At 44.9% G+C, this 25,598-nt stretch overlaps 1 protein-coding gene across 2 annotated transcripts in view; it reads right to left on the reverse strand.

Moving 5' to 3' along the window:
• The window catches only part of ankrd44 (ankyrin repeat domain 44), a 266,596-nt gene extending 242,745 nt beyond the window's left edge, over positions 1 to 23,851 (reverse strand). For both annotated transcript variants that reach the window (XM_070875908.1, XM_070875907.1), the window contains exon 1: positions 23,741 to 23,851. In XM_070875908.1, coding sequence (XP_070732009.1) covers positions 23,741 to 23,767 — 27 coding nt within the window. In that variant the 5' untranslated portion in view covers positions 23,768 to 23,851. The remainder of the gene's footprint in view (positions 1 to 23,740) is intronic.
• Between the last annotated feature and the right edge of the window lie 1,747 nt (positions 23,852 to 25,598).

Raw genomic sequence — 25,598 nt, forward strand, 5'->3', positions numbered from 1 at the left:
CGATGAGTGCGCCTACACTTAGTTGGAAGGCAATTTCTGCCCCTTCGTGTCCATTTTCAGTAAGGTAAGGCAATTTAGCTATACAGTGCACACCCCAACCACAGATGTAAATTTGTTGATCTACAGTCTGCCTCTAGAGATGTATGCAAATATTTCAAAGCTATATGACCATTTTTCTTTTGTGACTCATCCCAGGATTGTTCCAACAATCCTTTGCAACTCCTTCAGTTGCTTTCCACCATTCTTTCCTTCATTCTGATGCAGATTTTTTAGGTGCAGCAATTAGCTAACTATGTTCAGCATCATTGAGTAATATAAGCATTTTCACCTTGAATTTCTTAAGTCACTGAGATCCCAATCTAAGCTTGTCTGTCGGAGGGAAAATAGCAGGCACTGATCCAAAAGGAGTAAGGAGGACTTTCCTTGGAAAAAAGCAGGAAAGGGAAAAGACCCTGGTTAATGCCCATTGGCCTAGAAATTCGGCGAATTTGCAACTGGGTTTTTGGTGCTATTTCACCTTTTTTGGCGAAAACCCGATCAGCGGAAAGTTCGGAGAAGTTCTGTGCCACACTTTTCAAATACCACTGGAGAGAGGAGCGCCGCCGTGAAAGACTCGAAATATCGTTTTCGCCAAAAATTTGGCTCTGAGCATACCCGTATTTAGGACAAAAAAAATCGCCACAGAAAAAGCTGCGTTGCAGCCCTTGGATCAGCGGCAAGTATGAAGACCTGCAAAAAAGGCAAGTTAAAGTTTTTATCTTTTAATTATTTTGCAGCTCTTCGCCAGATAAGTGACTTGTAAATGTTTAGTGAATTTTTTTTTTTCTTTTTTAAAATTTATTTTCACGTGTTTTTCTGCCTTCCCTAGGCTCAACTCGCAGCAGTATCTGCCTCGGACTAAAGTTAGCGAGGATCATGGTTTGCGCCGCGAATCCTCCTGCAACGCCGATTTTTACCGCTGTGCATATTAAACATTGAATTTACGGTCTCAGTGATAATTTTGGCGAAAAAAATACAATTATTGCCAAGATCCAAATTTCTAGCCCCATTGGTCTCTTACAAAGGAATATTTGTGTGTTTTTATTTAAGGTCAGAAGAGGAAAAGAGGATGAAAAGCCAGCATTACCTAAATCACTTAACAGATACTGTAATAATCCCATTTTTTTTTTTAAACTCAACCGGTGTACTGCAGTTAAAAAAAGCGCTGGTTAAAAAAGGTTCTGGAGAAGGAAAATACTTGGTCAGACTATTCATGGAACAACCAGGAACAGCTGCTCTACAAACTTGACTTCAGCGCCCATATGTTGACCATTTGGGAAAACTTGCACTGCATCAATGTCAAAGTACAAAAAAAAAGATGCTTTTTTAAAAACCAAAACTCAAATTGAAAAAAAAACTAACACTTTAATATACTATCAAGACTCGACTCAGTAAAGTATTGTTATACTTTTCCATTTGAAATCAGGTAAACACAAAATGCAGTATCATATCCCTTCAATATTTGTTCAATTGAGCTGTCCATCTGAACTTAAAATAACTGTGGGGAATGTAGAACAAATTTGAGTAGGGAAGTGTTAAACGTCACTTTCAAAAAAAACTTAAAATTTTACAAATCTCAAAACAGCCTATATTATTAATTGTACCATTCTTATACAGGAAAGGGAATGTATTTCTAATAATACTTATGTTTTTGGAGTATTATACAATCATATAGCCCTGTTCTGTGACTGTGTACCTCCCGTGGCATTTCTCAGTAAGTCAGAGGATTTGCTGTTTTATTCAATGGGAAGTTATTTAGGAACTATCATAAGCATTGATTTATAATGAATAAATATATCAAATTCCATTTTTATTAAACGGTATTCTGGGATTTTTACTGGTGCTTTGGAGATTGAATTCCACAATTCAGCCAATATTCAGTAAAAACTGTAACTGCCTTTACCAATTGCCACTAACAATTTACTCCAGCCTCCAAATGGTTTAAAAAGTTGCATAGAGTGGCATTTGTGAGTTTGGTAAGTGGGTGAGTTTTTAGGGTTATTCTCTTTAAACCATTTGGAGGCTGGAGTAAATTGTTAGTGGCAATTGCCAGTAGCTTCTAAGTAAGTAGCAGTTTAATTTAAAGGGGAAAAGTTAAATAGTTGTGAATCTTTCAGGTTCAGGCAGAGAAAAACAAGGTAACTCTCCAGTAGGAGGCAATTAGCAGCTAGTTAAAACCAGTTCTGTAAACGACTGACCAATAGTGAGTCATCTGACCTAGATACAGTTTAAAAAGAGGCAGCTCGTGCAGAGCACAGAGTGCAACAGCATTGAGTAGCATTTGTGAGTTTGGTAAGTGGGTGAGTTCGGGTAAGCGGGGGTGGCAGGTGCTGTTTTGTCTTGTTTTTCCTGACACGAGAGAAGCTGATAAGGAGTGTGAGAGTAGGAGACAGAGGCCCAGAGACCAGCCCAACCAGTTGCAGACAAAGATAGAGGGGTGCGAAATCGAGAGGTGATGACACAGCCAAGCTGGTAAGTGGTTGGCTGTTTGCCTGGTAAGTATAACTCTCTTTTAGACTGACTTTTAGATTGGTTTAATTGGCAGCAAACTGCTAAATAGCTGTTTGGTGTTTAAGTAAATTTTAGTAAGTAAATTAATTTAAGGGTTAAGTCATGGCAGGACAGCTCGGACCCATGTCATGCTCCTCCTGTGCTAAAGTGGGAAGTCAGGGACGCTTCCAGTGTCCCTGACTACTATGTGTGCGGGAAGTGTGTGCAGCTGCAGCTCCTGACAGACTGCATGACGGCACTGGAGCTGCGGATGGACTCACTCTGGAGCATGCGTGATGCTGAGAATGTTGTGGCTAGCACATTTAGTGAGTTGGTCACACTGCAGGTAAGGGTTAGGACAGATAGTGAATGGGTGACCAAGAGACAAGGCAAGTGCAGGAAGGTAGTGCAGGAGTCCCCTGTGGTCATCTCCCTCCAAAACAGATACACCGTTTTGGATACTGTTGGAGATGACTTGCCAGGGGAAGGCACCAGCAGCCAGGTTCATGGCACTGTGGGTGGCTCTGTTGCACAGAAGGGTGGGAAAAAGAGTGGGAGAGCTATAGTGATAGGGGACTTGCTTGTAAGGGGAATAGATAGGAGTTTCTGCAACCGCAACCGAGACTCCAGGATGGTATGTTGCCTCCCTGGTGCAAGGGTCAAGGATGTCTCGGGGCGGCTGCAGAGCATTCTGGAGAGGGAGGGTGAACAGCCAGTTGTCGTGGTACATGTAGGTACCAACGATATAGGTAAGAAGCGGGAAGAGGTCCTACAAGCTGAATGTAGGGAGCTCGGAGTTAAATTTTAAAAAGTAGGACCTCAAGGGTAGTAATCTCTGGATTGCTACCAGTGCCACGTGCTAATCAGAGTGGAGGGAGCAGAATAGTTAGAATAAATACGTGGCTTGAGCAGTGGTGCAAGAGGGAGGGATTCAAATTCCTGGGACATTGGAACCAGTTCTGGGGGAAGTGGGACCTGTACAAAAGGGATGGTCTGCACTTGGGCAGGACTGGAACTGATCTCCGAGGGGTAACATTTGCTAATGCAGTTCAGAAGTGTTTAAACTAATATGGCAGGGGGATGGGAACCTATGCAGCGAGATAGGGCGAAGTAATATGGAGTCAGAAACAGATGGTAGAAAGGTAAAAAGCAAATAGTGGAAGGCCAAGTAAACAAAGGCAAGAAACAAAAAGGGCCACACTACATCATAATTCTAAAAGGACAAGGGGTGTTAAAAAAACAAGCCTGAAGGCTTTGTGTCTTAATGCAAGGAGTATCTGTAATAAGGTGGATGAATTAACTGTGCAAATAGATGTGAACAGATATGGTGTGATTGGGATTACAGAGACGTGGCTCCAGGATGATCAGGGCTGGGAACTCAACATCCAAGGGTATTCAACATTCAGGAAGGATAGAATAAAAGGAAAAGGAGGTGGGGTAGCATTGTTGATTAAAGAGGAGATTAATGCAATAGTTAGGACGACATTAGCTTGGATGATGTGGAATCTATATGGGTAGAGCTGTGAGAATGTGGGAAAATGTACAGAGACAGTGAAGTTGAGAATGTGGGAAAATGTATACAGACAGTGAATTGAACAAAGGATTCATGGAAGAATAGCCTTAAGAATGTCAGACTGCAAATGTTACAACATTGGCACAAATAACAGACTGGCCCAAGGTCTTACTAGTCACACCAGTAAACTTGAAACATTAACAAGGGAAAGAAAGGCTCTGTATAAAAACAGTTGAACAATTGCTGCTACACATAACTACAGCCCATACCTAATTGGGCCAGGAGGGCCAGATATCGGCTCATGAGTGGACAAAGGGAAGGAGGGATCATAAGGGGATAGGGTGAAATGACTGTCACTCAAATTGTATCATGTACTGGAAATGTATAACTGTTGCGGCCCTACATTGTAACGTGACTTGTCCGTAGGGAGTGAGTGCACTCAAAAGGGAGAGCAATCCTTCGTTCTGAGAAGTCCCGGCCGGTGAAACAATTAATAAAGACTGCTTTGTTATAAGCGGCTACGGTGTTTGACTCAGTGAATTCGCTGAACCAGATTGAGGGAAAAGAATCTGTATTAACAGCTGCAGAACACCAAAGGGCAAAAAATGTAAGTGGGAGTTGTGTACAGACCTCCAAACAGTAGTAGTGATGTTGGGGAGGGCATCAAACAGGAAATTAGGGGTGCATGCAATAAAGGTGCAGCAGTTATCATGGGTGACTTTAATATGCATATAGATTGGGCTAACCAAACTGGAAGCAATACAGTGGAGGAAGATTTCCTGGAGTGCATAAGGGATGGTTTTCTAGACCGATATGTCGAGGAACCAACTAGGGGGAGGCCATCTTAGACTGGGTGTTGTATAATGAGAGGATTAATTAGCAATCTCGCTGTGTGAGGCCCCTTGGGAAAGAGTGACCATAATATGGTGGAATTCTACATTTAGGATGGAGAATGAAACCGTTAATTCAGAGACCATGGTCCAGAACTTAAAGAAGGGTAACTTTGAAGGTATGAGGCGTGAATTGGCTAGGATAGATTGGCGAATGATACTTAAGGGGTTGACTGTGGATGGGCAATGGCAGACATTTAGAGACCGCATGGATGAACTACAACAATTGTACATCCCTGTCTGGTGTAAAAATAAAAAAGGGAAGGTGGCTCAACCGTGGCTCTCAAGGGAAATCAGGGATATTATTAAAGCCAAGGAACTGGCATACAAATTGGCCAGAAATAGCAGTGAACCCGGGGACTGGGAGAAATTTAGAACTCCGCAGAGGAGGACAAAGGGTTTGATTAGGGTAGGGAAAATAGAGTACGAGAGGAAGCTTGCAGGGAACATTAAGACGGACTGCAAAAGCTTCTATAGATATGTAAAGAGAAAAAGGTTAGTAAAGACAAACGTAGGTCCTCTGCAGTCAGAATCAGGGGAAGTCATAACGGGGAACAAAGAAATTGCAGACCAATTGAACAAGTACTTTGGTTCGGTATTCACTAAGGAGGACACAAACAACCTTCCGGATATAAAAGGGCTCAGAGGGTCTAGTAAGGAGGAGGAACTGAGGGAAATCCTTATTAGTCAGGAAATTGTGTTGGGGAAATTGATGGGATTGAAGGCCGATAAATCCCCAGGGCCTGATGGACTGCATCCCAGAGTACTTAGGAAGGTGGCCTTGGAAATAGCGGATGCATTGATGGTCATTTTCCAACATTCCATTGACTCTGGATCAGTTCCTATCGAGTGGAGGGCAGCCAATGTAACCCCACTTTTTTTTTTTAAAAAAAGGAGGGAGAGAGAAAACAGGGAATTATAGACCGGTCAGCCTGACATCAGTAGTGGGTAAAATGATGGAATCAATTATTAAGGATGTCATAGCAGCGCATTTGGAAAGGGGTGACATGATAGGTCCAAGTCAGCATGGATTTGTGAAAGGGAAATCATGCTTGACAAATCTTCTAGAATTTTTGAGGATGTTTCCAGTAGAGTGGACATGGGAGAACCAGTTGATGTGGTGTATTTGGACTTTCAGAAGGCTTTCGACAAGGTCCCACACAAGAGATTAATGTGCAAAGTTAAAGCACATGGGATTGGGGGTAGTGTGCTGACGTGGATTGAGAACTGGTTGTCAGACAGGAAGCCAAGAGTAGGAGTAAATGGATTCTTTTCAGAATGGCAGGCAGTGACTAGTGGGGTACCGAAAGGTTCTGTGCTGGGGCCCCAGCTGTTTACATTGTACATTAATAATTTAGACAAGGGGATTAAATTTAGTATCTCCAAATTTGCAGATGACACTAAGTTGGGTGGCAGTGTGAGCTGTGAGGAGGATGCTATGAGGCTGCAGAGCGACTTGGATAGGTTAGGTGAGTGGGCAAATGCATGGCAGATGAAGTATAATGTGGATAAATGTGAGATTATCCACTTTGGTGGTTAAAAACAGAGACAGACTATTATCTGAATGGTGACAGATTAGGAAAAGGGGAGGTGCAACGGGACCTGGGTGTCATGGTACATCAGTCATTGAAGGTTGGCATGCAGGTACAGCAGGCGGTTATGGTGGCAAATGGCATGTTGGCCTTCATAGCGAGGGGATTTGAGTACAGGGGCAGGGAGGTGTTACCACAGTTGTACAGGGCCTTGGTGAGGCCACACCTGGAGTATTGTGTACAGTTTTGGTCTCCTAACTTGAGGAAGGATATTCTTGCTATTGAGTGAGTGCAGCGAAGGTTCACCAGACTGATTCCTGGGATGGCGGGAATGACATGTCAAGAAAGACTGGATCAACTGGGCTTGTAGTCACTGGAGTTCAGAAGAATGAGAGGGCATCTCATAGAAACGTTTAAAATTCTGATGTGTTTAGACAGGTTAGATGCAGGAAGAATGTTACCAATGTTTGGGAAGTCCAGAACCAGGGGTCACAGTCTAAGGATAAGGGCTAAGCCATTTAGGACCGAGATGAAGAGAAACTTCTTCACCCAGAGAGTGGTGAACCTGTGGAATTCTCTACCACAAAGTTGTTGAGGCCAATTCACTAAATATATTCAAAAAGGAGTTCAATGTAGTCCTTACTACCTAGGGGGATCAAGGGGTATGGCAAGAAAGCAGGAATGTGGTACTGAAGTTGCATGTTCAGCCATGAACTCATTGAATGGTAGTTCAGGCTCGAATGGCCTACTCCTGCACCTATTTTCTATGTTATGTAATTTTTATATCCTTCACTTTAATGGTCAGGGATAAAAATTAAATGTAGAAAATGAATAAGATGGCAGGCAAGATGCACAGTTTGAAGTAAATATCTGGTACTTAGCAGTGCTAGGGAAGGGCAATGAGGTTTAGCTCCACTAGTGGCAGTCATGAGTTAGGTAACATCGGGGGATGGTCCTGGGGTTTGGCAGGTCTGAAGTGAGGGTCCTGGAGTTTGTCAAAATAGAGTGGGTTGGGGTCGGAGATCGCTTGATTTGTCATCACTGCGGAGTGAGAACCAAGGGTTTGACCAAATGCTGGAAGGTGAACCCGAGGTTTGGTACAAGTGGTATTATGATGCATGACTGCTGGTGCAGTCCTGCTGTCAGAGAGGGGCATGGGAAATCCCATGTCCTGCAGCACTCAGTGAATTTCTAAGGAAGTTGATGCTTTGTTATTGCTTCCTGGACATATGTCTGTGTCTGTCTGTCTCTCTCAACTGCAAGTAAATAAAGAAAAAGATTTGCATTTATATAGCGCCATTCATAATCACTGGACGTCCCAAAACGCTTTACAGCAACTAAAGTACTTTTATTGAGGTGTAGTTACTGTGGTAATGTAGTAAACACGGCAGCCAATTTGCACACAGTCAGCTCCTACAAAGAGCAATGTGATAATGACGAGATAATGTTTTTTTTTTAGTGATGTTGATTAAGGGATTAAATATTAGCCAGTACACCAGGGATAATTCTCCTACTCTTCAAAATAGTGCCATGGGATCTTTTACGTCCACCTGAGATCAAATGTCTCATCGAAAGACGGCACCTCCAACAGTGCAGCACTCCCTCAATACTGCACTGGAGTGTCAGCCTAGATTTTTATGCTCCAGTCTCTAGAGTGCAACTTGAACCCACAACTTCTGACTCAGAGTTGAGTGTGCTACCAACTGACAAAATGTAAATGTTCTCATTATTAATGATACAGGTGATAATTAGAACCTTCTGGTTTGTTTTCATACTTTAACTCATTTCTTCGCGTTATTTTCCCCCAAATAAAATTGCTGAAAGACACTCTAGGGTCGAATTTAATCCAACCCGCCCAGTTGAAACAGGGCAGGCAGGTGGAGAGTTAAAAACGAAGAAGTTACTTACTCACTTATAACTCAATCCTTTCCCAATGTTGCAGATTTTAACCTGCAGGGTTCCGCAGGCAGATGGTTTGCCTGCCTAAAATAAGGTCGGGGCCTCATGAAATTATGCAAATTTGGTCCTATTTTGTCAAAAGGACCCAATTTCATTTTAATTGGAGCATGAACAGAGTCGCCGCTGCGTTATTAAATTAAAAACTTATATCTATATAGTGCCTTTCACAACTTCAAGACATCCCAAAATGTTTCACTGCCAATAAAGTACTTTTATTTTTCAGTGCAGTCACTTATCTAATGGAGGGAACCTCAGCAGCCAATTTGCATAAAGCAATGTCCCACAACAGCAATGAGATAAGTGACCAGATACTCTTTTAGTGATGTTGGTTGAGGGATAAGTATTGGCCAGGACACTGGGAGAACTGCCCTACTCTTCTTTCAATAGTCCCATGGGATCTCTTTCTTACATCTGAGAGCGCAGATGGGGGGCTTTGGTTTAACGTCTCATTCAAAAGACAGCAACCCTGACAGTGCACTGCTCCCTCAGTGCTCCACTGAAGGGTCAAGCTAGATTATGGCCTGGAGTTTCTGTTGGGATGCGCTGTTTTCTTCAGCGCAATTTGCCCGAAAATTATCCAAATAAAAGCTTGAGGAATTTCAAGCGTAAATTACATCCATTGCAAACCACCACGATCCTTTGCGCTGGTTCAAAAATCATTGTGCTGGAAGCTGGCTGTGCCCACAAAACTGGCTCCACCCCTAAATCAAATTAATCAATATGGCGAGTTTCCGCTAATTGTGCCCATTTGCTGGCCTTCGAGGAGGTTCTCATTTCCTATTTTCTGGTCTGAGTTTTGCAATGCGATTGGCTACTGATAGCTTGTTGACACCAGAGCTAGGATTGCACTAGGGGATCTCCATTATACGGCACCGAAATCACTTGCGCGTCGAAAAAGGCAAACTTCTCACTACACAGATTGCACAATCGCTTCAAGGTCACTGGGCTAGAAATTGTATTGTCTTACTGACCGGTTTCTGGGCGGTATTGGCCATTGTGGGGGGCGATAACCAGGTCGGCGAGAAATTGCCCAGCTAAGTTACACTGGTGGTTTCGAGGTACCGCTGGCGAGGGGACCGCCGGCGTACACAGTCCTCAGGTCCCCTGGTGCGATATTTGGCTCAGCAGTGACCCGTAGGCAAGTATGAAAAAAAACGCCCACGAAAATCAGCGGAGCCGGGTGGTAGGCGATTAGCTCTGCAAGAAAAAGGTTAGTAATTGTTTTTTTACTCATTATTTTAAAATTCTGTTGGTGATTTAGGTTACAAGGGTCTTGAGAATGTTTTTATGAATTTTTTTTATGTTCTGATTTTTGAAAAAATATTTAGTATTTTTCTCCTCCTAGGCCCAACCTGCAGCCTCAGGGTAAACTTTCAGTGAATTTTTTACTTATCACCCATTTTCTTTAGGAACCATCCAATCAACCCTAAATTTCACTCTATCGCCGAGAATTGGGGTGCAACGCCCATTTTTTTTCGCTGGGTGGATTTTTCTCTTGTTTTTGGGGGATGGGGAAGTTTGCGCCGGCGATAATCTTGGAAATCCTAGCGGTCTTTTGAGTAGCAATCGGGCGCTGGTGGGTTGTTAGGAAATTCTAGCCCAATTGTCTTTAAATCTCTGGAGTGGTGCTCGAACCTACAACCTCTGAATCAGAGGCAAGAATGTTACCAGTGAGCCAAGGCTTGCACCATTACAGATTAGAACAGAATACTGATACTGTACTGTTTAACACATACCAATTTTACAGAAGTATGTGGCACTTCACTTTGAAGCTCCAACACACTGTGCATCTTAATGTGCAAACATGGGTTTGCACCCCAATGCCCCAAACAATATCAGAATGATACCTGTACTAACAGTAAAAGGTGCCGAATGTCATCCTAGCACTTTGCATGGGGAAAGGTTTTTTAAAAATTACAAAACCAACACAGTCCTTCTCAGTAGCCATTGAAATGCAGTGTTGTCAATAATCTGGGATTGGTCACCCCAGACCCTCTGGGATGGTTTCTAAGACCTATAGAAAGACATTTAGGAATAAAATAATTTACAAGATGAAGCTTTTGAATGCATCTGAAAATTTAATTTATCATGTAAAAGCTATGAAACATTAAAAGCTACCAATTTCCTACTTTGTTATCAAAAGGCTGACTAGCACGTGGACTACATAGGTACCGAAGCTCAAACTGAAATGTTACCACACAACCACTAAAATTACATTTCATGATATTAACAGACAAGCAGCAGTTGGTAACAGTTACAAACTTATGGGAAGTAAAGCTAATAAAGGCTTACATTTCTAAAATAGATGGTCTGGACACTTGCCTCATTGTTGTTTGAGTTACCTTGCGGTGCATAAATTGGCTGCTGCAGTTCCCAACAGTACAACAATGACTACTTCAAAATTGGCTGGTATGTGCTTTTGGAACATCCTGGGGTTGTGAAAGGTGCTAATATGAAAGCAATTTTTTTTCTTCTGTAACAGCATTAGAATTTGATTGATATAAACATAAAGCAAAAATCTGCAAACACTGAAAAAAACAGAAAATGCTAGAAACACTTCCAATCATACAGCATCTGTAGTAAAAATAGATGAGTTAACGTTTCAAGGACGGACCTTTCAAAGCAGTTTTGCACAAGGGTCCACATTCAAAACATTAACTTTTGTACTTCTCTCCACTAATGCTACCTGACCTGCTCTCTGTTAAACGCATTTTCTGCTTTTTTTATTGAAGTTGATTGCATCGATTGCTGTATCGCAGAAGGACAAAATAATGTCCAAAGATCTGTCAAATTTTACATCACACACAAATACCACAAGGCTTGTATGACTCAATGACTATGTATAGAAATTTTACCAAACAATGTTTTTTGGTGGTTCGATTACTTCAACTTCTTTAAAATAAACTTTCCATTCTCTCAGGTTAGCTTTACATTTCTGATCACAAAATGTGCTACTCTAGTATTTACTTTCTTTTTGATTTACACTATTTATGGAATACAAATTTTTTTTAGAAAAGACCGTTCTTAACACAGGAACTCTCTGACAATAATCTGCAACCAAAACAAGAAATAATCCAAAACATTTGGTCAACGAACATATCAAATTAGAACAATTCACAGGGTTGGGGTAATATATTAGCATGGATAGAGGATTGGCTAACTAACAGAAAAGAGAGAGTCGGGATAAATGGGTCATTCTCTGGTTGGCAACCAGCAACTAGTGGGGTGCTACGAGGATCAGTGCTGAGACCCCAACTATTTACAATCTATATTAACGACTTGGAAGAAGGGACCGAGTGTAACGTAGCCAAGTTTGCTGATGATACAAAGATGGGAGGAAAAGCAACGTGTGAGAAGGACACAAAAAAATCTGCAAAAGGACAGACAGATTAAGTGAGTGGGTAAAAATTCAGCAGATGGAGTATAATGTTGGAAAGTGTGATCATGCACTATGGCAGAAAAAAATCAAAGAGCAAGTTATTATTTAAATGGAGAAAGATTGCAAAGTACTACAGTACAGCGGGACCTGGGGATACTTGGGCATGAAACACAAAAGAATAGTGTTATATATGTAAGCTCTGTACAGCCACCAGAGGGCTCATCCCCTGGAGTCCCAAGGGATCCCATAATCCCTTGGGAGCACAGGTATTTAAGGAGGCCTCACAGGTTGGAGAGGCACTCTGGAGATGGAGTACAAAAGCAGGGAGATCCTGCTGCAACTGTATAGGGTATTGGTAAGGCCGCACCTGGAGTACTGCGTGCAGTTTTGGTCACCTTACTTAAGGAAGGATATACTGGCTTTGGAGGGGGTACAGAGACGATTCACTAGGCTGATTCCGGAGATGATGGGGTTACCTTATGATGATAGCTTGAGTAAACTGGGTCTGACTGAGGTGAGACTGGATCAACTGGGCCTTTATACACTGGAGTTTGGAGGGATGAGAGGGGATCTCGTGGAAACACACAAGATTCTGACGGGACGGGACAGGTTAGATGCGGGTAGATTGTTCCTGATGTTGAGGAGGTCCAGAACCAGGGGACACAGTCTTAGGATAAGGGGTGGGCAATTTAAAACTGAGATGAGGAGAAACTTCTTCAATCAGGGAGTTGTTAACCTGTGGAATTCCCTGCCGCAGAGAGTTGTTGATGCCAGTTCATTGGATATATTCAAGAGGGAGTTAGAGATGGCTCTTGCGGCTAAGGGGATCAAGGGGTATGGAGAGAAAGCAGGAAAGGGGTACTGAGGGAATGATCAGCCATGATCTTATTGAATGGTGGTGCAGGCTCGAAGGGCCGAATGGCCTACTCCTGCACCTATTTTCTATGTTTCTATGTTTACTCGTTGGAGTTCAGAAGGATGAGGGGTGATCTTATAGAAACATTTAAAATCATGAAAAGGATAGACAAGATAGAGGCAGAGAGGTTGTTTCCACTGGTAGGGGAGACTAGAACTAGGGGGCACAGCCTCAAAATACAGGGGAGCCAATTTAAAACCGAGTTGAGAAGGAATTTCTTCTCCCAGAGGGTTGTGAATCTGTGGAATTTTCTGCCCAAGGAAGCAATTGAGGCTAGCTCATTGAATGTATTCAAGTCACAGATAGATAGATAGATTTTTAACCAATAAGGGAATTAAGGGTTACGGGGAGAGGGCGGGTAAGTGGAGTTGAGTCCACGGCCAGATCAGCCATGATCTTATTGAATGGCGGAGCAGGCTCGAGGGGCTAGATGGCCTACTCCTGTTCCTAATTCTTATGTTCTTATGGAGACCTGCAATAAAAGACAACGGTCACACTTTACTTTGAGCTCACAGCGTTTCTCCATACATAACTGGCGACGAGATACAGATAAAGAACCCAAAGATGCAGAGAACAGTAGGCATCCTGGAGAAAATCTCAGAGGGAGATGATTGGGAAACTTTTGTGGAGCAATTCGATCAATACTTCGTGGCCAACAAGCTAGATGGGAAGAGAATGCTGCCAAACGAAGGGCGATCCTCCTCACCGTCTGTGGGGCACCAACGTATGGCCTCATGAAGAATCTGCTCACTCTAGTGAAACCCACGGAGAAATCATACAACAATTTGTGCACACTGGTCCGAGAGCATTTGAATCCAAAGGAAAGCGTTCTGATGGAGAGGTACCGGTTCTACACCTACAAAAGGTCTGAAGGCCAGGAAGTGGCGAGTTATGTCGCCGAGCTAAGATGCCTTGCAGGACATTGCGAATTTGGAGCATATGTTCAGAGACTTTTTCGTACTTGGCATTGGGCACGAAGCCATACTTGGCAAACTTTTGACTGTAGCGACCCCAACCTTGAGTAAGGCCATAGCGATAGCCCAGGCGTTCATTGCCACGAGTGACAATACGAAGTAAATCTCTCAGCACACAAGTGCTGCTACAAGTACTGTGAACAAAGTGATGTTGTTTTCGAATCGTAACAAACCGGGCAGGTCACACATACCCACAGCTGCACGTCCACAGATGACTCAGAGTCCACCATCAAGGGTGATGTTGGCGCTGCGGGGGTGATCGTTTCCATTCACGCCCTTTCAAAGGGTACATTTTGTAAGGTCTGTGGAACAATGGGACACCTCTGAGTGTGCAGGCGAGCTGCAAATCCTGCAGACCGCCATGTTGCAGAGGAGGACAGATCCACAGAGGATCACAACGAATGAGAGCCTCAGACCAAGGAGGAAAAGGTACATGGGGTGCACATATTCACCACAAATTGTCCCCCGATAATGCTGAACGTTGAACTAAATGGACTCCCGGTGTCAATGGAGCTGGACACGGCGCGAGCCAGTCCTTCATGGGCAAAAAGACTTTTGAAAGGTTGTGGTGCAACAAGGCCTCAAGGCCAGTCTCAACTCCAGTTCGCACGAAACTAAGAACTGATTCCTGTAATCGGCAGTGCTATCGTAAAGATCTCCTACGATGGAGCGGTGCACAAGCTACCACTCTGGGTGGTACCGGGCGATGGTCCCATACTGCTCGGCAGGAACTGGCTGGGAAAGATACGCTGGAACTGGGACGACGTCCAAGCGTTATCGCCCACTGACGACACTTTGTGTGCTCTGATATTAAACAAATTTCCTTCACTGTTCGAACCAGACATCGGGAAATTCCAAGGAGCAAAAGTGCAGATCCACCTAATTACGGGGCCGCGACCCATCCATCACAAGGCGAGAGCAGTACTGTACATGATGAGAGAAAGGGTAGAGATTGAGCTACACCAGCTGCAAAGAGAGGACATCATTTCACCAATCGAGTTCAACGAGTGGGCCAGTCCTATCGTCTCAGTCCTCAAGGGAGACGGCACCATCAGAATCTATGGCGATTACAAAGTAACTATCAATTGTTTCTCCCTGCAGGACCAATACCCACTACCAAAGGCCGACGACCTCTTTGCAATGCTGGTGGGAGGAAAGACGTTCACGAAGCTGGATCTGACTTCAGCCTACATGACGCAGGAACTGGAGGAATCATCGAAGGCCCTCACCTGCATCAACACGCACAAAGGTCTTTTTGATTATAACAGATGCCCGTTTGGAATCCGATCAGCGGCGACGATATTCCAGAGAAACATGGAAAGCTTACTGAAGTCGGTCCCGCAAACCGCGGTCTTCCAGGACGACATCTTGGTCACAGGTCGAAACACAGTCGAGCATCTGCAGCACCTAGAGGAGGTTCTTAATCGACTCAACCACGTGGAGCTCAGGTTGAAACACTCTGCGTTTTCCTGGCACCTGAAGTGGAGTTCTTGGGAAGGAGGATTGCGGTGAACGGCATCAGGCCCACCAACGCAAAGACAGAGGCAATCGAGAACGCACCGAGGCCACAGAACGTGACGGAGCTGCAGTCGTTTCTGGGACTCCTGAACTACTTGGGTAACTTCTTACCGAGTCTTAGCACACTGTTAGAACCACTGAATGCCTTACTTCGAAAAGGGGACGAATGGGTTTGGGGCAAAAGCCAAGAAAATGCCTTTGTAAAAGCGAAAATTGTTATGCTTAAACAAATTGCTTGTGTTGTATGATCCATGTAAGCATTTGGTACTAGCATGTGATGCGTCATCATATGGTGTGTACTGCAACAAGTTAATGATTTGGGGAAACTGCAACCGGTTGTTATTGCATCCAGGTGTTTGTCTAAGGCTGAGAGAGCCTACAGCATGATTGAGAAAGAAGCATTAGCGTGTGTTTATGGGGTAAAGAAAACCCATCAATACCTGTTTGGGTTAAAATTCGAATTGGAAACTGACCATAAGCCACTTATACCCCTGTTTTCCGAGAGTAAGAGGATAAATACCAACGCATCGGCCCGCATCCAGAGATGGGCGCTCATGTTGTCCGCATACAACTACGCCATCCGCCACAGAAAACTGCGCCGATGCTCTCAGTAGGCTGCCATTGCCCACTACGGGGGATGGAAATGGTGCAGCTCACAGATCTAGCCATGGTCATGGAAGCATTTGAGAGTGAGCAATCACCCGTCACTGCCCGGCAGATCAAAACCTGGACAAGACAGGACCCCTTATTATCTCTAGTCAAAAGCTGTGTGCTTCACAGGAGCTGGCCCAGTGTCCCAGTGAAAATGCAGGAAGAGATAAAGCCATTCCAGTGGTGCAAAGATGAAATGTCTATACAAGCAGACTGCCTTCTGTGGGGCAATCGAGTAGTGGTCCCCAAGAAGGGCAGAGACACCTTCATCAATGACCTCCACAGTACCCACCCAGGCATCGTAATGATGAAAGCGATAGCCAGATCCCACGTGTGGTGGCCCGGTATCGATGCGGATTTAGAGTCCTGCGTTCACAGATGTAATACATGCTCGCAGTTAAGCAATGTACCCAGGGAGGCGCCGCTAAGTTTATGGTCTTGGCCCTCCAAACCGTGGTCTAGGCTACACGTCGACTATGCAGGCCCATTTTTGGGTAAAATGTTCTTTGTGGTTGTCGATGCGTACTCCAAGTGGATTGAATGTGAGATAATGTCGGCTAGCACGTCTGCTGCCACTACTGAAAGCCTGCGGGCCATGTTTGCCACTCACGGCTTACCCGATGTCCTAGTGAGCGACAACGGGCCATGTTTTACCAGTGCTGAGTTCAAAGAATTCATGACCCGTAACGGGATCAAACATGTCACATCTGCCTTGTTTAAACCAACGTCCAATGATCAGGCAGAGAGAGCAGTGCAATCCATCAAGCAAGGCTTGAAGAGGGTAACTGAAGGCTCACTGCAGACCCGCCTATCCCGAGTCCTGCTTTGCTGCCGCACAAGACCCCACTTGCTCACTGGGACCTCAACTGCTGAACTGCTCATAAAAAGAGCACTTAAGACAAGGCTCTCGTTCGTTCACCCTGATCTACATGAACAAGTAGAGAGCAGGCAGCTTCAACAAAGTGCATACCACAAAAGCGCAAATGTGTCACGCGAGATTGAAATCAATGATCCTGTATTTGTATTGAATTATGGACAAGGTGGCTTCCCGGCACTGTCGTAGCCAAAGAGGGGAGCAGGGTGTTTCAGGTCAAACTTTCAAATGGACTCATTCACCGGAAACACTTGGACCAAATCAAACTCCGATTAACGGACTATCCTGAACAACCCAACTTGGACTCTAACTTTTTTGATCTCCCAACGTACACACCAGTGGCAACCAGCACCACAGTTGACCACAAAGCAGAACCCATCATCCACAGCAGCCCAGCAAGGCACAACACACCAGGCAGCCCAGCAAGGCCAGGTGCACAACAGCCCAGCAAGGGCCCAACAAATGATTCAACAATACCAGCTTTCACACCGAGACGATCAATCAGGGCAAGAAGGGCCCCAGATCGACTCACATTGTAAATAGTTGCACTATTGACTTTGGGGGGAGTGGGAGTGGTAGTGTTGTTATATATGTAAGCTTGTATTTACTCTGTACAGCCACCTGAGGGCTCATCCCCTAAAGTCCCAAGGGACCCCCATAATCCCTTGGGAGCACAGGTATTTAAGGAGGCCTCGGGTTGGACAGGCATTCTGGAGACCTGCAATAAAAGACTAAGATCACACTTTACTTTGAGCTCAGTGTTCAGTCTGACTCTTTCTCCATACATAACAGATAGTATGCAGGTACAGCAAGTGATCAGGAAGGCCAATGGTATCTTGGCCTTTATTGCAAAGGGGATAGAGTACAAAAGCATGGAAGTCTTGCTACAGCTATATAAGACATTGGTGAGGCCACATCTGGAATACTGCGTGCAGTTTTGGTTTCCATATTTACGAAAGGATGTACTTGCTTTGGAGGCAGATCAGAGAAGGTTCACTCGGTTGACTCCTGGGATGAGGGGTTTGACTTCTGAGGAAAGGTTGAGTAAGTTGGGTCTCTACTCACTGGAATTCAGAAGAATGAAAGGTGATCTTATCAAAACGTATAAGATTGAGGGGGCTTGGTAAGGTGGATGCAGAGAGGATGTTTCCACTGATGGGGGGGAAGACGAGAACTAGAGTGCATGATCTTAGAATAAGGGGCCGCCCAATTAAAACCGAGATGAGGAGAAAATTCCTCTGATGGTTGTAAATCTGTGGAATTTGTTGCCTCAGAGAGCTGTGGAAGCTGGGACATTGAATAATTTTGAGAAAAATAGACAGTTTCTTAAACGGTAAGGGAGTAAAGGGTTATGGGGAGCGGGCAGGGAAGTGGAAATGAGACCAAGATCAGATCAGCCATTATCTTATTGGTGAGGCGTGAGTCTGGGGTCAGAGGCCGATAAAAGGCCCAGCGGCAGCTAGAGGCGGCGGCAGTTGGTGAGGCGCGAGTCCAGGGTCGGAGGCCTATAAAAGGCCCAGCGGCAGCGAGAGGCGGCGGCAGTTGGTGAGGCGCGAGTCCGGGGTCGGAGGCCTATAAAAGGCCCAGCGGCAGCTGCAGTTGGTGAGGCGCGAGTCCGGGGTCGGAGGCCTATAAAAGGCCCAGCGGCAGCGAGAGGCGGTGGCAGTTGGTGAGGTGCGAGTCCGGGGTCGGAGGCCTATAAAAGGCCCAGCGGCAGCAAGAGGTGTACTTGTGCAGCTACAGGGAGAAGGCAATAAAGAAGTAGAAAGAAACAGAAAGGTGACATCACAGCCAAGGGGGTAAGTGATTGGCTGGTGATTGGTGAGTAGTTTTTCTTTCTTCTCTTCTCTAACAATGAGTAAACTTTAACATTGTTGTTGCCTATCTAAGGGTTAAGTCATGACAGGACAGCTCGGTCGCGTGTTATGCTCCTCCTGTACCATGTGGGAACTCAGTGACGACTCCAGTGTCCCTGACGACTACGTGTGCGGGAAGTGTATCCGCCTCCAGCTCCTGACGGACCGCGTTGCGGAGTTGGAGCTGAGGGTGGATTCACTCTGGAGCATCCACGATGCTGAGAATGACGTGAGTAGCACGTGTAGCGAGTTGGTCTTACCGCAGGTGAAGGGTCCACAGCCAGATAGGGAATGGAAGACCAGCAGGAAGAGCAGTGCAAGGAAGGTAGTGCAGGGGTCCCCTGTGGTCATCCCCCTGCAAAACAGATACACTGCTTTGAATACTGTTGAGGGGGATGACTCATCAGGGGAGGGCAGCAGCAGCCAAGTTCATGGCACCGTGGCTGGCTCTGTTGAACAGGAGGAGAAGAAAAAGAGTGGGAGAGCAATAGTGATAGGGGATTCAATTGTAAGGGGACTAGATAGGCGTTTCTGCAGCCACAACCGAGACTCCAGGATGGTATGTTGCCTCCCTGGTGCAAGGGTCAAGGATGTCTCTGAGCGGGTGCAGGACATTCTAAAAAAGGAGGGAGAACAGCCAGTTGTCGTGGTGCAGATTGGTACCAACGACACAGGTTTTAAAAAAAAGGGATGAGGTCCTACGAAACGAATTTAAGGAGCTAGGAGCTAAATTAAAAAGTGGGACTTCAAAAGTAGTAATCTCGGGATTGCTACCAGTGCCACGTGCTAGTCAGAATAGGAATCGCAGATGAATACATGGCTTGAGCAGTGGTGCAGCAGGGAGGGATTCAAATTCCTGGGGCATTGGAACTGGTTCTGGGGGAGGTGGGACCAGTACAAAGCGGACAGTCTGCACCTGGGCAGGACCAGAACCAATGTCCTCGGGGGAGTGTTTGCTCGTGCTGTTGGGGAGGAGTTAAACTAATATGGCAAGGGGATGGGAATCAATGCAGGGAGACAGAGGGAAACAAAAAGGAGACAAAAGCAAAAGACAGAAAGGAGATGAGGAAAAGTGGAGGGCAGAGAAACCCAAGACAAAAAACAAAAAGGGCCACTGTACAGCAAAATTCTAAAAGGAAAAAGGTTGTTAAAAAAACAAGCCTGAAGGCTATGTGTCTTAATGCAAGGAGTATCCGTAATAAGGTGGATGAATTAACTGTGCAAATAGATGTTAACAAATATGATGTGATTGGCATTACAGAGACGTGGCTCCAGGATGATCAGGGCTGGGAACTCAACATCCAGGGGTATTCAACATTCAGGAAGGATAGAATAAAAGGAAAAGGAGGTGGGGTAGCATTGCTGATTAAAGAGGAGATTAATGCAATAGTTAGAACGGACATTAGCTTGGATGATGTGGAATCTATATGGGTAGAACTGCAGAACACCAAAGGGCAAAAAACATTAGTGGGAGTTGTGTACAGACCTCCAAACAGTAGTAGTAATGTTGGGGAGGGCATCAAACTGGAAATTCGGGGTGCATGCAGCAAGGGTGCAGCAGTTACAATGGGTGACTTTAATATGCACATAGATTGGGCGAACCAAACTGGAAGCAATACGGTGGAGGAGGATTTCCTGGAGTGCATAAGGGATGGTTTTCGAGACCAATATGTCGAGGAACCAACTAAGACTGGGTGTTGTGTAATGAGAGAGGATTAATTAGCAATACCGTTGTGCGAGGCCCCTTGGGGAAGAGTGACCATAATATGGTGGAATTCTGCATTAGGATGGAGAATGAAACAGTTAATTCAGAGACCATGGTCCAGAACTTAAAGAAGGGTAACTTTGAAGGCATGAGGCATGAATTAGCTAGGATTGATTGGCGAATGATACTTAAGGGGTTGACTGTGGATGGGCAATGGCAGACATTTAGAGACCGCATGGATGAACTACAACAATTGTACATTCCCGTCTGTCGTAAAAATAAAAAAGGGAAGGTGGATCAACCGTGGCTATCAAGGGAAATCAGGGATAGTATTAAAGCCAAGGAAGTGGCATACAAATTGGCCAGAAATAGCAGTGAACCCGGAGACTGGGAGAAATTTAGAACTCAACAGAGGAGGACAAAGGGTTTGATTAGGGCAGGGAAAATGGAGTACGAACAGAAGCTTGCAGGGAACATTAAGACGGATTGCAAAAGTTTCTATAGATATATAAAGAGAAAAAGGTTAGTAAAGACAAACATAGGTCCCCTGCAGTCAGAATCAGGGGAAGTCATAACGGGGAACAAAGAAATGGCAGACCAATTGAACAAGTACTTTGGTTCGGTATTCACTAAGGAGGACACTAACAACCTTCCGGATATAAGAGGGGTCAGAGGGTCTAGTAAGGAGGAGGAACTGAGGGAAATCCTTATTAGTCGGGAAATTGTGTTGGGGAAATTAATGGGATTGAAGGCCAATAAATCCCCAGGGCCTGATGGACTGCATCCCAGAGTACTTAAGGAGGTGGCCTTGGAAATAGCGGATGCATTGATGGTCATTTTCCAACATTCCATTGACTCTGGATCAGTTCCTATCAAGTGGAGGGCAGCCAATGTAACCCCACTTTTTAAAAAAGGAGGGAGAGAGAAAACAGGGAATTATAGACCGGTAAGCCTGACATCGGTAGTGGGTAAGATGATGGAATCAATTATTAAGGATGTCATAGCAGCGCATTTGGAAAGAGGTGACATGATAGGTCCAAGTCAACATGGATTTGTGAAAGGGAAATCATGCTTGACAAATCTTCTAGAATTTTTTGAGGATGTTTCCAGTGGAGTGGACAAGGGAGAACCAGTTGATGTGGTATATTTGGACTTTCAGAAGGCTTTCGACAAGGTCCCACACAGAAGATTAATGTGCAAAATTAAAGCACATGGGATTGGGGGTAGTGTGCTGACATGGATTGAGAACTGGTTGTCAGACAGGAAGCAAAGAGTAGGAGTGAATGGGTACTTTTCAGAATGGCAGGCGGTGACTAGTGGGGTACTCTGCAAGGTTCTGTGCTGGGGCCCCAGCTGTTTACACTGTACATTAATGATTTAGACGAGGGGATTAAATTTAGTATCTCCAAATTTGCAGATGACACTAAGTTAGGTGGCAGTGTGAGCTGCAAGGAGGATGCTATGAGGCTGCAGAGCGACTTGGATAGGTTAGGTGAGTGGGAAAATGCATGGCAGATGAAGTATAATGTGGATAAATGTGAGGTTATCCACTTTGGTGGTTAAAAACAGAGAGACAGACTATTATCTGAATGGTGACAGATTAGGAAAAGGGGAGGTGCAAAGAGACCTGGGTGTCATGGTACATCAGTCATTGAAGGTTGGCATGCAGGTACAGCAGGCGGTTAAGAAAGCAAATGGCATGTTGGCCTTCATAGCAAGGGGATTTGAGTACAGGGGCAGGGAGGTGTTGCTACAATTGTACAGGGCCTTGGTGAGGCCACACCTGGAGTATTGTGTACAGTTTTGGTCTCCGAACTTGAGGAAGGACATTCTTGCTATTGAGGGAGTGCAGTGAAGGTTCACCAGACTGATTCCCGAGATGGCGGGACTGACCTATCAAGAAAGACTGGATCAACTGGGCTTATATTCACTGGAGTTCAGAAGAATGAGAGGGGACCTCATAGAAACGTTTAAAATTGACGGGTTTAGACAGGTTAGATGCAGGAAGAATGTTCCCAATGTTGGGGAAGTCCAGAACCAGGGATCACAGTCTAAGGATAAGGGGTAAGCCATTTAGGACCGAGATGAGGAGGAACTTCTTCACCCAGAGAGTGGTGAACCTGTGGAATTCTCTACCACTGAAAGTTGTTGAGGCCAATTCACTAAATATATTCAAAAAGGAGTTAGATGTAGTCCTTACTTGGGTTATGGCGAGAAAGCAGAAATGGGGGGGGTACTAAGTTTGCATGTTCAGCCATGAACTCATTGACTGGCGGTGCAGGCTAGAAGGGCCGAATGGCCTACTCCTGCACCTATTTTCTATGTTTCTATGTATGGCCTACTCCTGTTCCTATTTCTTATATTATGTAACAAGCACCACGAGAGAGGCAATTATTTCCAACCCCAGTCTAACTATATCTAACATTGTTACAAAGCTTTAAACAGGAACGGGATATAAACGAAAAAGTTTTTTAAAAGTATCAATTGAAATACATATAATGACTAGTTTTAAATTATATGTCTCAATGCTATAATCCTCCACTGCAGTTCCTTCCGCTTGCCTGGATTGAAATATCAAAAACCACTCGCTCTTAGCTACATTTCAAAAAGAGGAAGTCAAGATGAAGTCGATTACTTACTGTACAGGCTTTACCCGAAATATAACTGATATTTTATTGTCGGGTAAAGAGGGCGTAAATTTTCAACAATTTATCATCCACCTTTTCTCAGTGATCCAGGAGTTACTCTGAAACTACCACCTTATGTCGACATACACTTCTGACCAATCTTTGTACATTACGAAAATCATTTTAATTAGTAAGATACAATAAAGTAAAAAATGAGATATCAATTAATATCCCCCCTATCCGATCCTACAGCTGAGTAGTCACGAAGCTTTCATTTTTATACCACTAATGTAACTGAATTATTGCAAACTGGACTGCCTTATGATGTTATCCAGAGGTTAAACAAACGAAGAGAAATATATGAAAAAATTTTTTTCCCCCAGCAGGGTCCGAGCAGCAGTTCCCACAGCCCAGGATTCCTTTCCTTACAAATAAACCATGCACAGCATTGGTCCACATAGTTCTAAAAATGCAGAACCCATCACAAGCCCGGCTATTGCCGTTCCACCGGGCAGCTCAGCGTGAAAGCGGATTCTGACTTGAAGTACGATTGTTAGCAGCTTCCTTTGGCGGTGCTGGCCAGTGCCTGGCCTTGAAACCCCATCTCCCTGCGGTGCCACCCTCACCCGATTTGTAGCTGGGCTCCAGGATGCGGTGAGGGGGGAATGCAGGGGCGCCGGAGATGCTTCTGCTTCATGTCCCGGCGCTGCTCGACGCCTGTCCCAGTTGGCAGGTCGCCCCCTCCCCAGTGTTGCCCACTCTCTCTTTCTCTCTCCTCTTCATTGCCCCCTCCCCTCCCAGTCCCGCCGCTTCTTACCTGCTCCGTCAGCTTGAGGACACCCATTCCTCCTCCGCCGCTCACATACACAGCCCCACCTCGCCCTGCCGCTCGCAGTAGCACTGATCGGGGTTTTTTTTTGAGCCGACCTCCCCTTCCCCGGCTGACGGTGCAAAACAAAAAAAAAGCCCGAGATCAAAGCAACAGTCGCACCGCGCGCTCCCTCGCGCAGCCCCGCGAGCGGAAGTGGCGCCAGCAGCCCGAGCGGATCGGAGCCCCTCCATTGACGTCATCCGAACGCCAGCAGCACCCAGAGCGCGAGCGCTGCAATACACTGTTCCACTGGATCGCCAGCTGCTGAACTTGCCTTTTAAAATTGCCCTGCTGCCACTTCATGGCTTTTGCAGACTGGTTGCATTAGGATGTCTGTTGTTCATTCAGAGATAAAAACAGAAAATGCTGGAAATCTCAGCAGGTCAGGCAGCACCTATGGAAAGAAACAAAGTTAACGTTTAGGAAATCGTTTGTATTCAATTGCGTGTGAGCTCCAGGCGTCTTATTTTTTACTTCCGATTTTGCTTTTGAAGGATCACTGAAAATGCATCCCTCTAAGATGCATTTTTAAAGATGCATGAATTATAAACAAAACGCCAAAAGGATTACAGAAAATAAATCTTAAAAGGACACCGTGGTTGTCACGTATAAGATTCTGAGGGGGATTGACAGAGTAGATGCATAGAGAATGTTTCCTCTCGTGGGGAATCTAGAACTAGGGGGCATAAACTCAAAATAAGGAAATGAGGAAGAATACCCCTGTACTGCTTTCTCTCCATACCCTTTGATCCCTTTGGCCGTAAGGGCCTTATCTAACTCCCTTTTGAATATATCAAATGAACTGGCCTCAATAACTTTCCGCAGGTTAACCACTCTCTGAGTGAAGAAGTTTCTCCTCATCTCAGTCCTAAATGGCTTACCGCTTATTCTTAGACTGTAACCCCTGGTTCTGGAACTCCTCAGCAATGGGAACATTCTTCTTACATGCATCTAACCTGTCCAATCCCGTCAGAATTATATATGTTTCTATGAGATCCCCTCTCATTCTTCTAAACTCCAGTGGATACAAGCCCAGTTGATTCAGTCTCTCCTCATGTGTCAATCCTGCCATCCCGGGAATCAACCTGGTGAACCTTCGCTGTACTCCCTCAATAGCAAGAATATTCCTCCTCAGATTAGGAGACCAAACGGAACACAATATTCCAGGTGTGGCCTCACCAAGGCCCTGTACAACTGCAGTAAGACCACCCTGCTCCTATACTCAAATCCTCGAGCTATGAAGGCCATTTGCCATTTGCCTTCTTCACCGCCTGCTGTATCTGCATGCCAAACTTCAATGACTGATGTACCATGACGCCCACGTCTTGTTGCACCTCCCCTTTTCCTAATCTGTCACCATTCAGATAATATTCTGTCTTCCTGTTTTTGCCAACAAAGTGGATAACCTCACATTTATCCACATTATACTGCATCTGCCATGCATTTGCCCACTCACCTAACCTGTCCAAGTCACCCTGCAGCCTCTTAGCATCCTCCTCACAGCTCACACCACCACCCAGCTTAGTGTCATCTGCAAATTTGGAGATATTACAATCAATTCCTTCATCTAAATCATTGATGTATATTGGTAATAGCTGGGGTCCCAGCACTGAACCACTGGTCACTGCCTGCCATTCTGAAAAGGACCCGTTTATTCCGACTCTCTGCTTCCTGTCTGCCAACCAGTTCTCTATCCACATCAATACATTACCCCCAATACCATGTGCTTTAATTTTGCACACTAATCTCTTGTGTGGGACCTTGTCAAAAGCATTTTGAAAGTCCAAATACACCACATCCACTG

This window comes from Pristiophorus japonicus, chromosome 3 (assembly GCF_044704955.1).
Source record: "Pristiophorus japonicus isolate sPriJap1 chromosome 3, sPriJap1.hap1, whole genome shotgun sequence".
NCBI classification, from domain to species: domain Eukaryota; kingdom Metazoa; phylum Chordata; class Chondrichthyes; family Pristiophoridae; genus Pristiophorus; species Pristiophorus japonicus.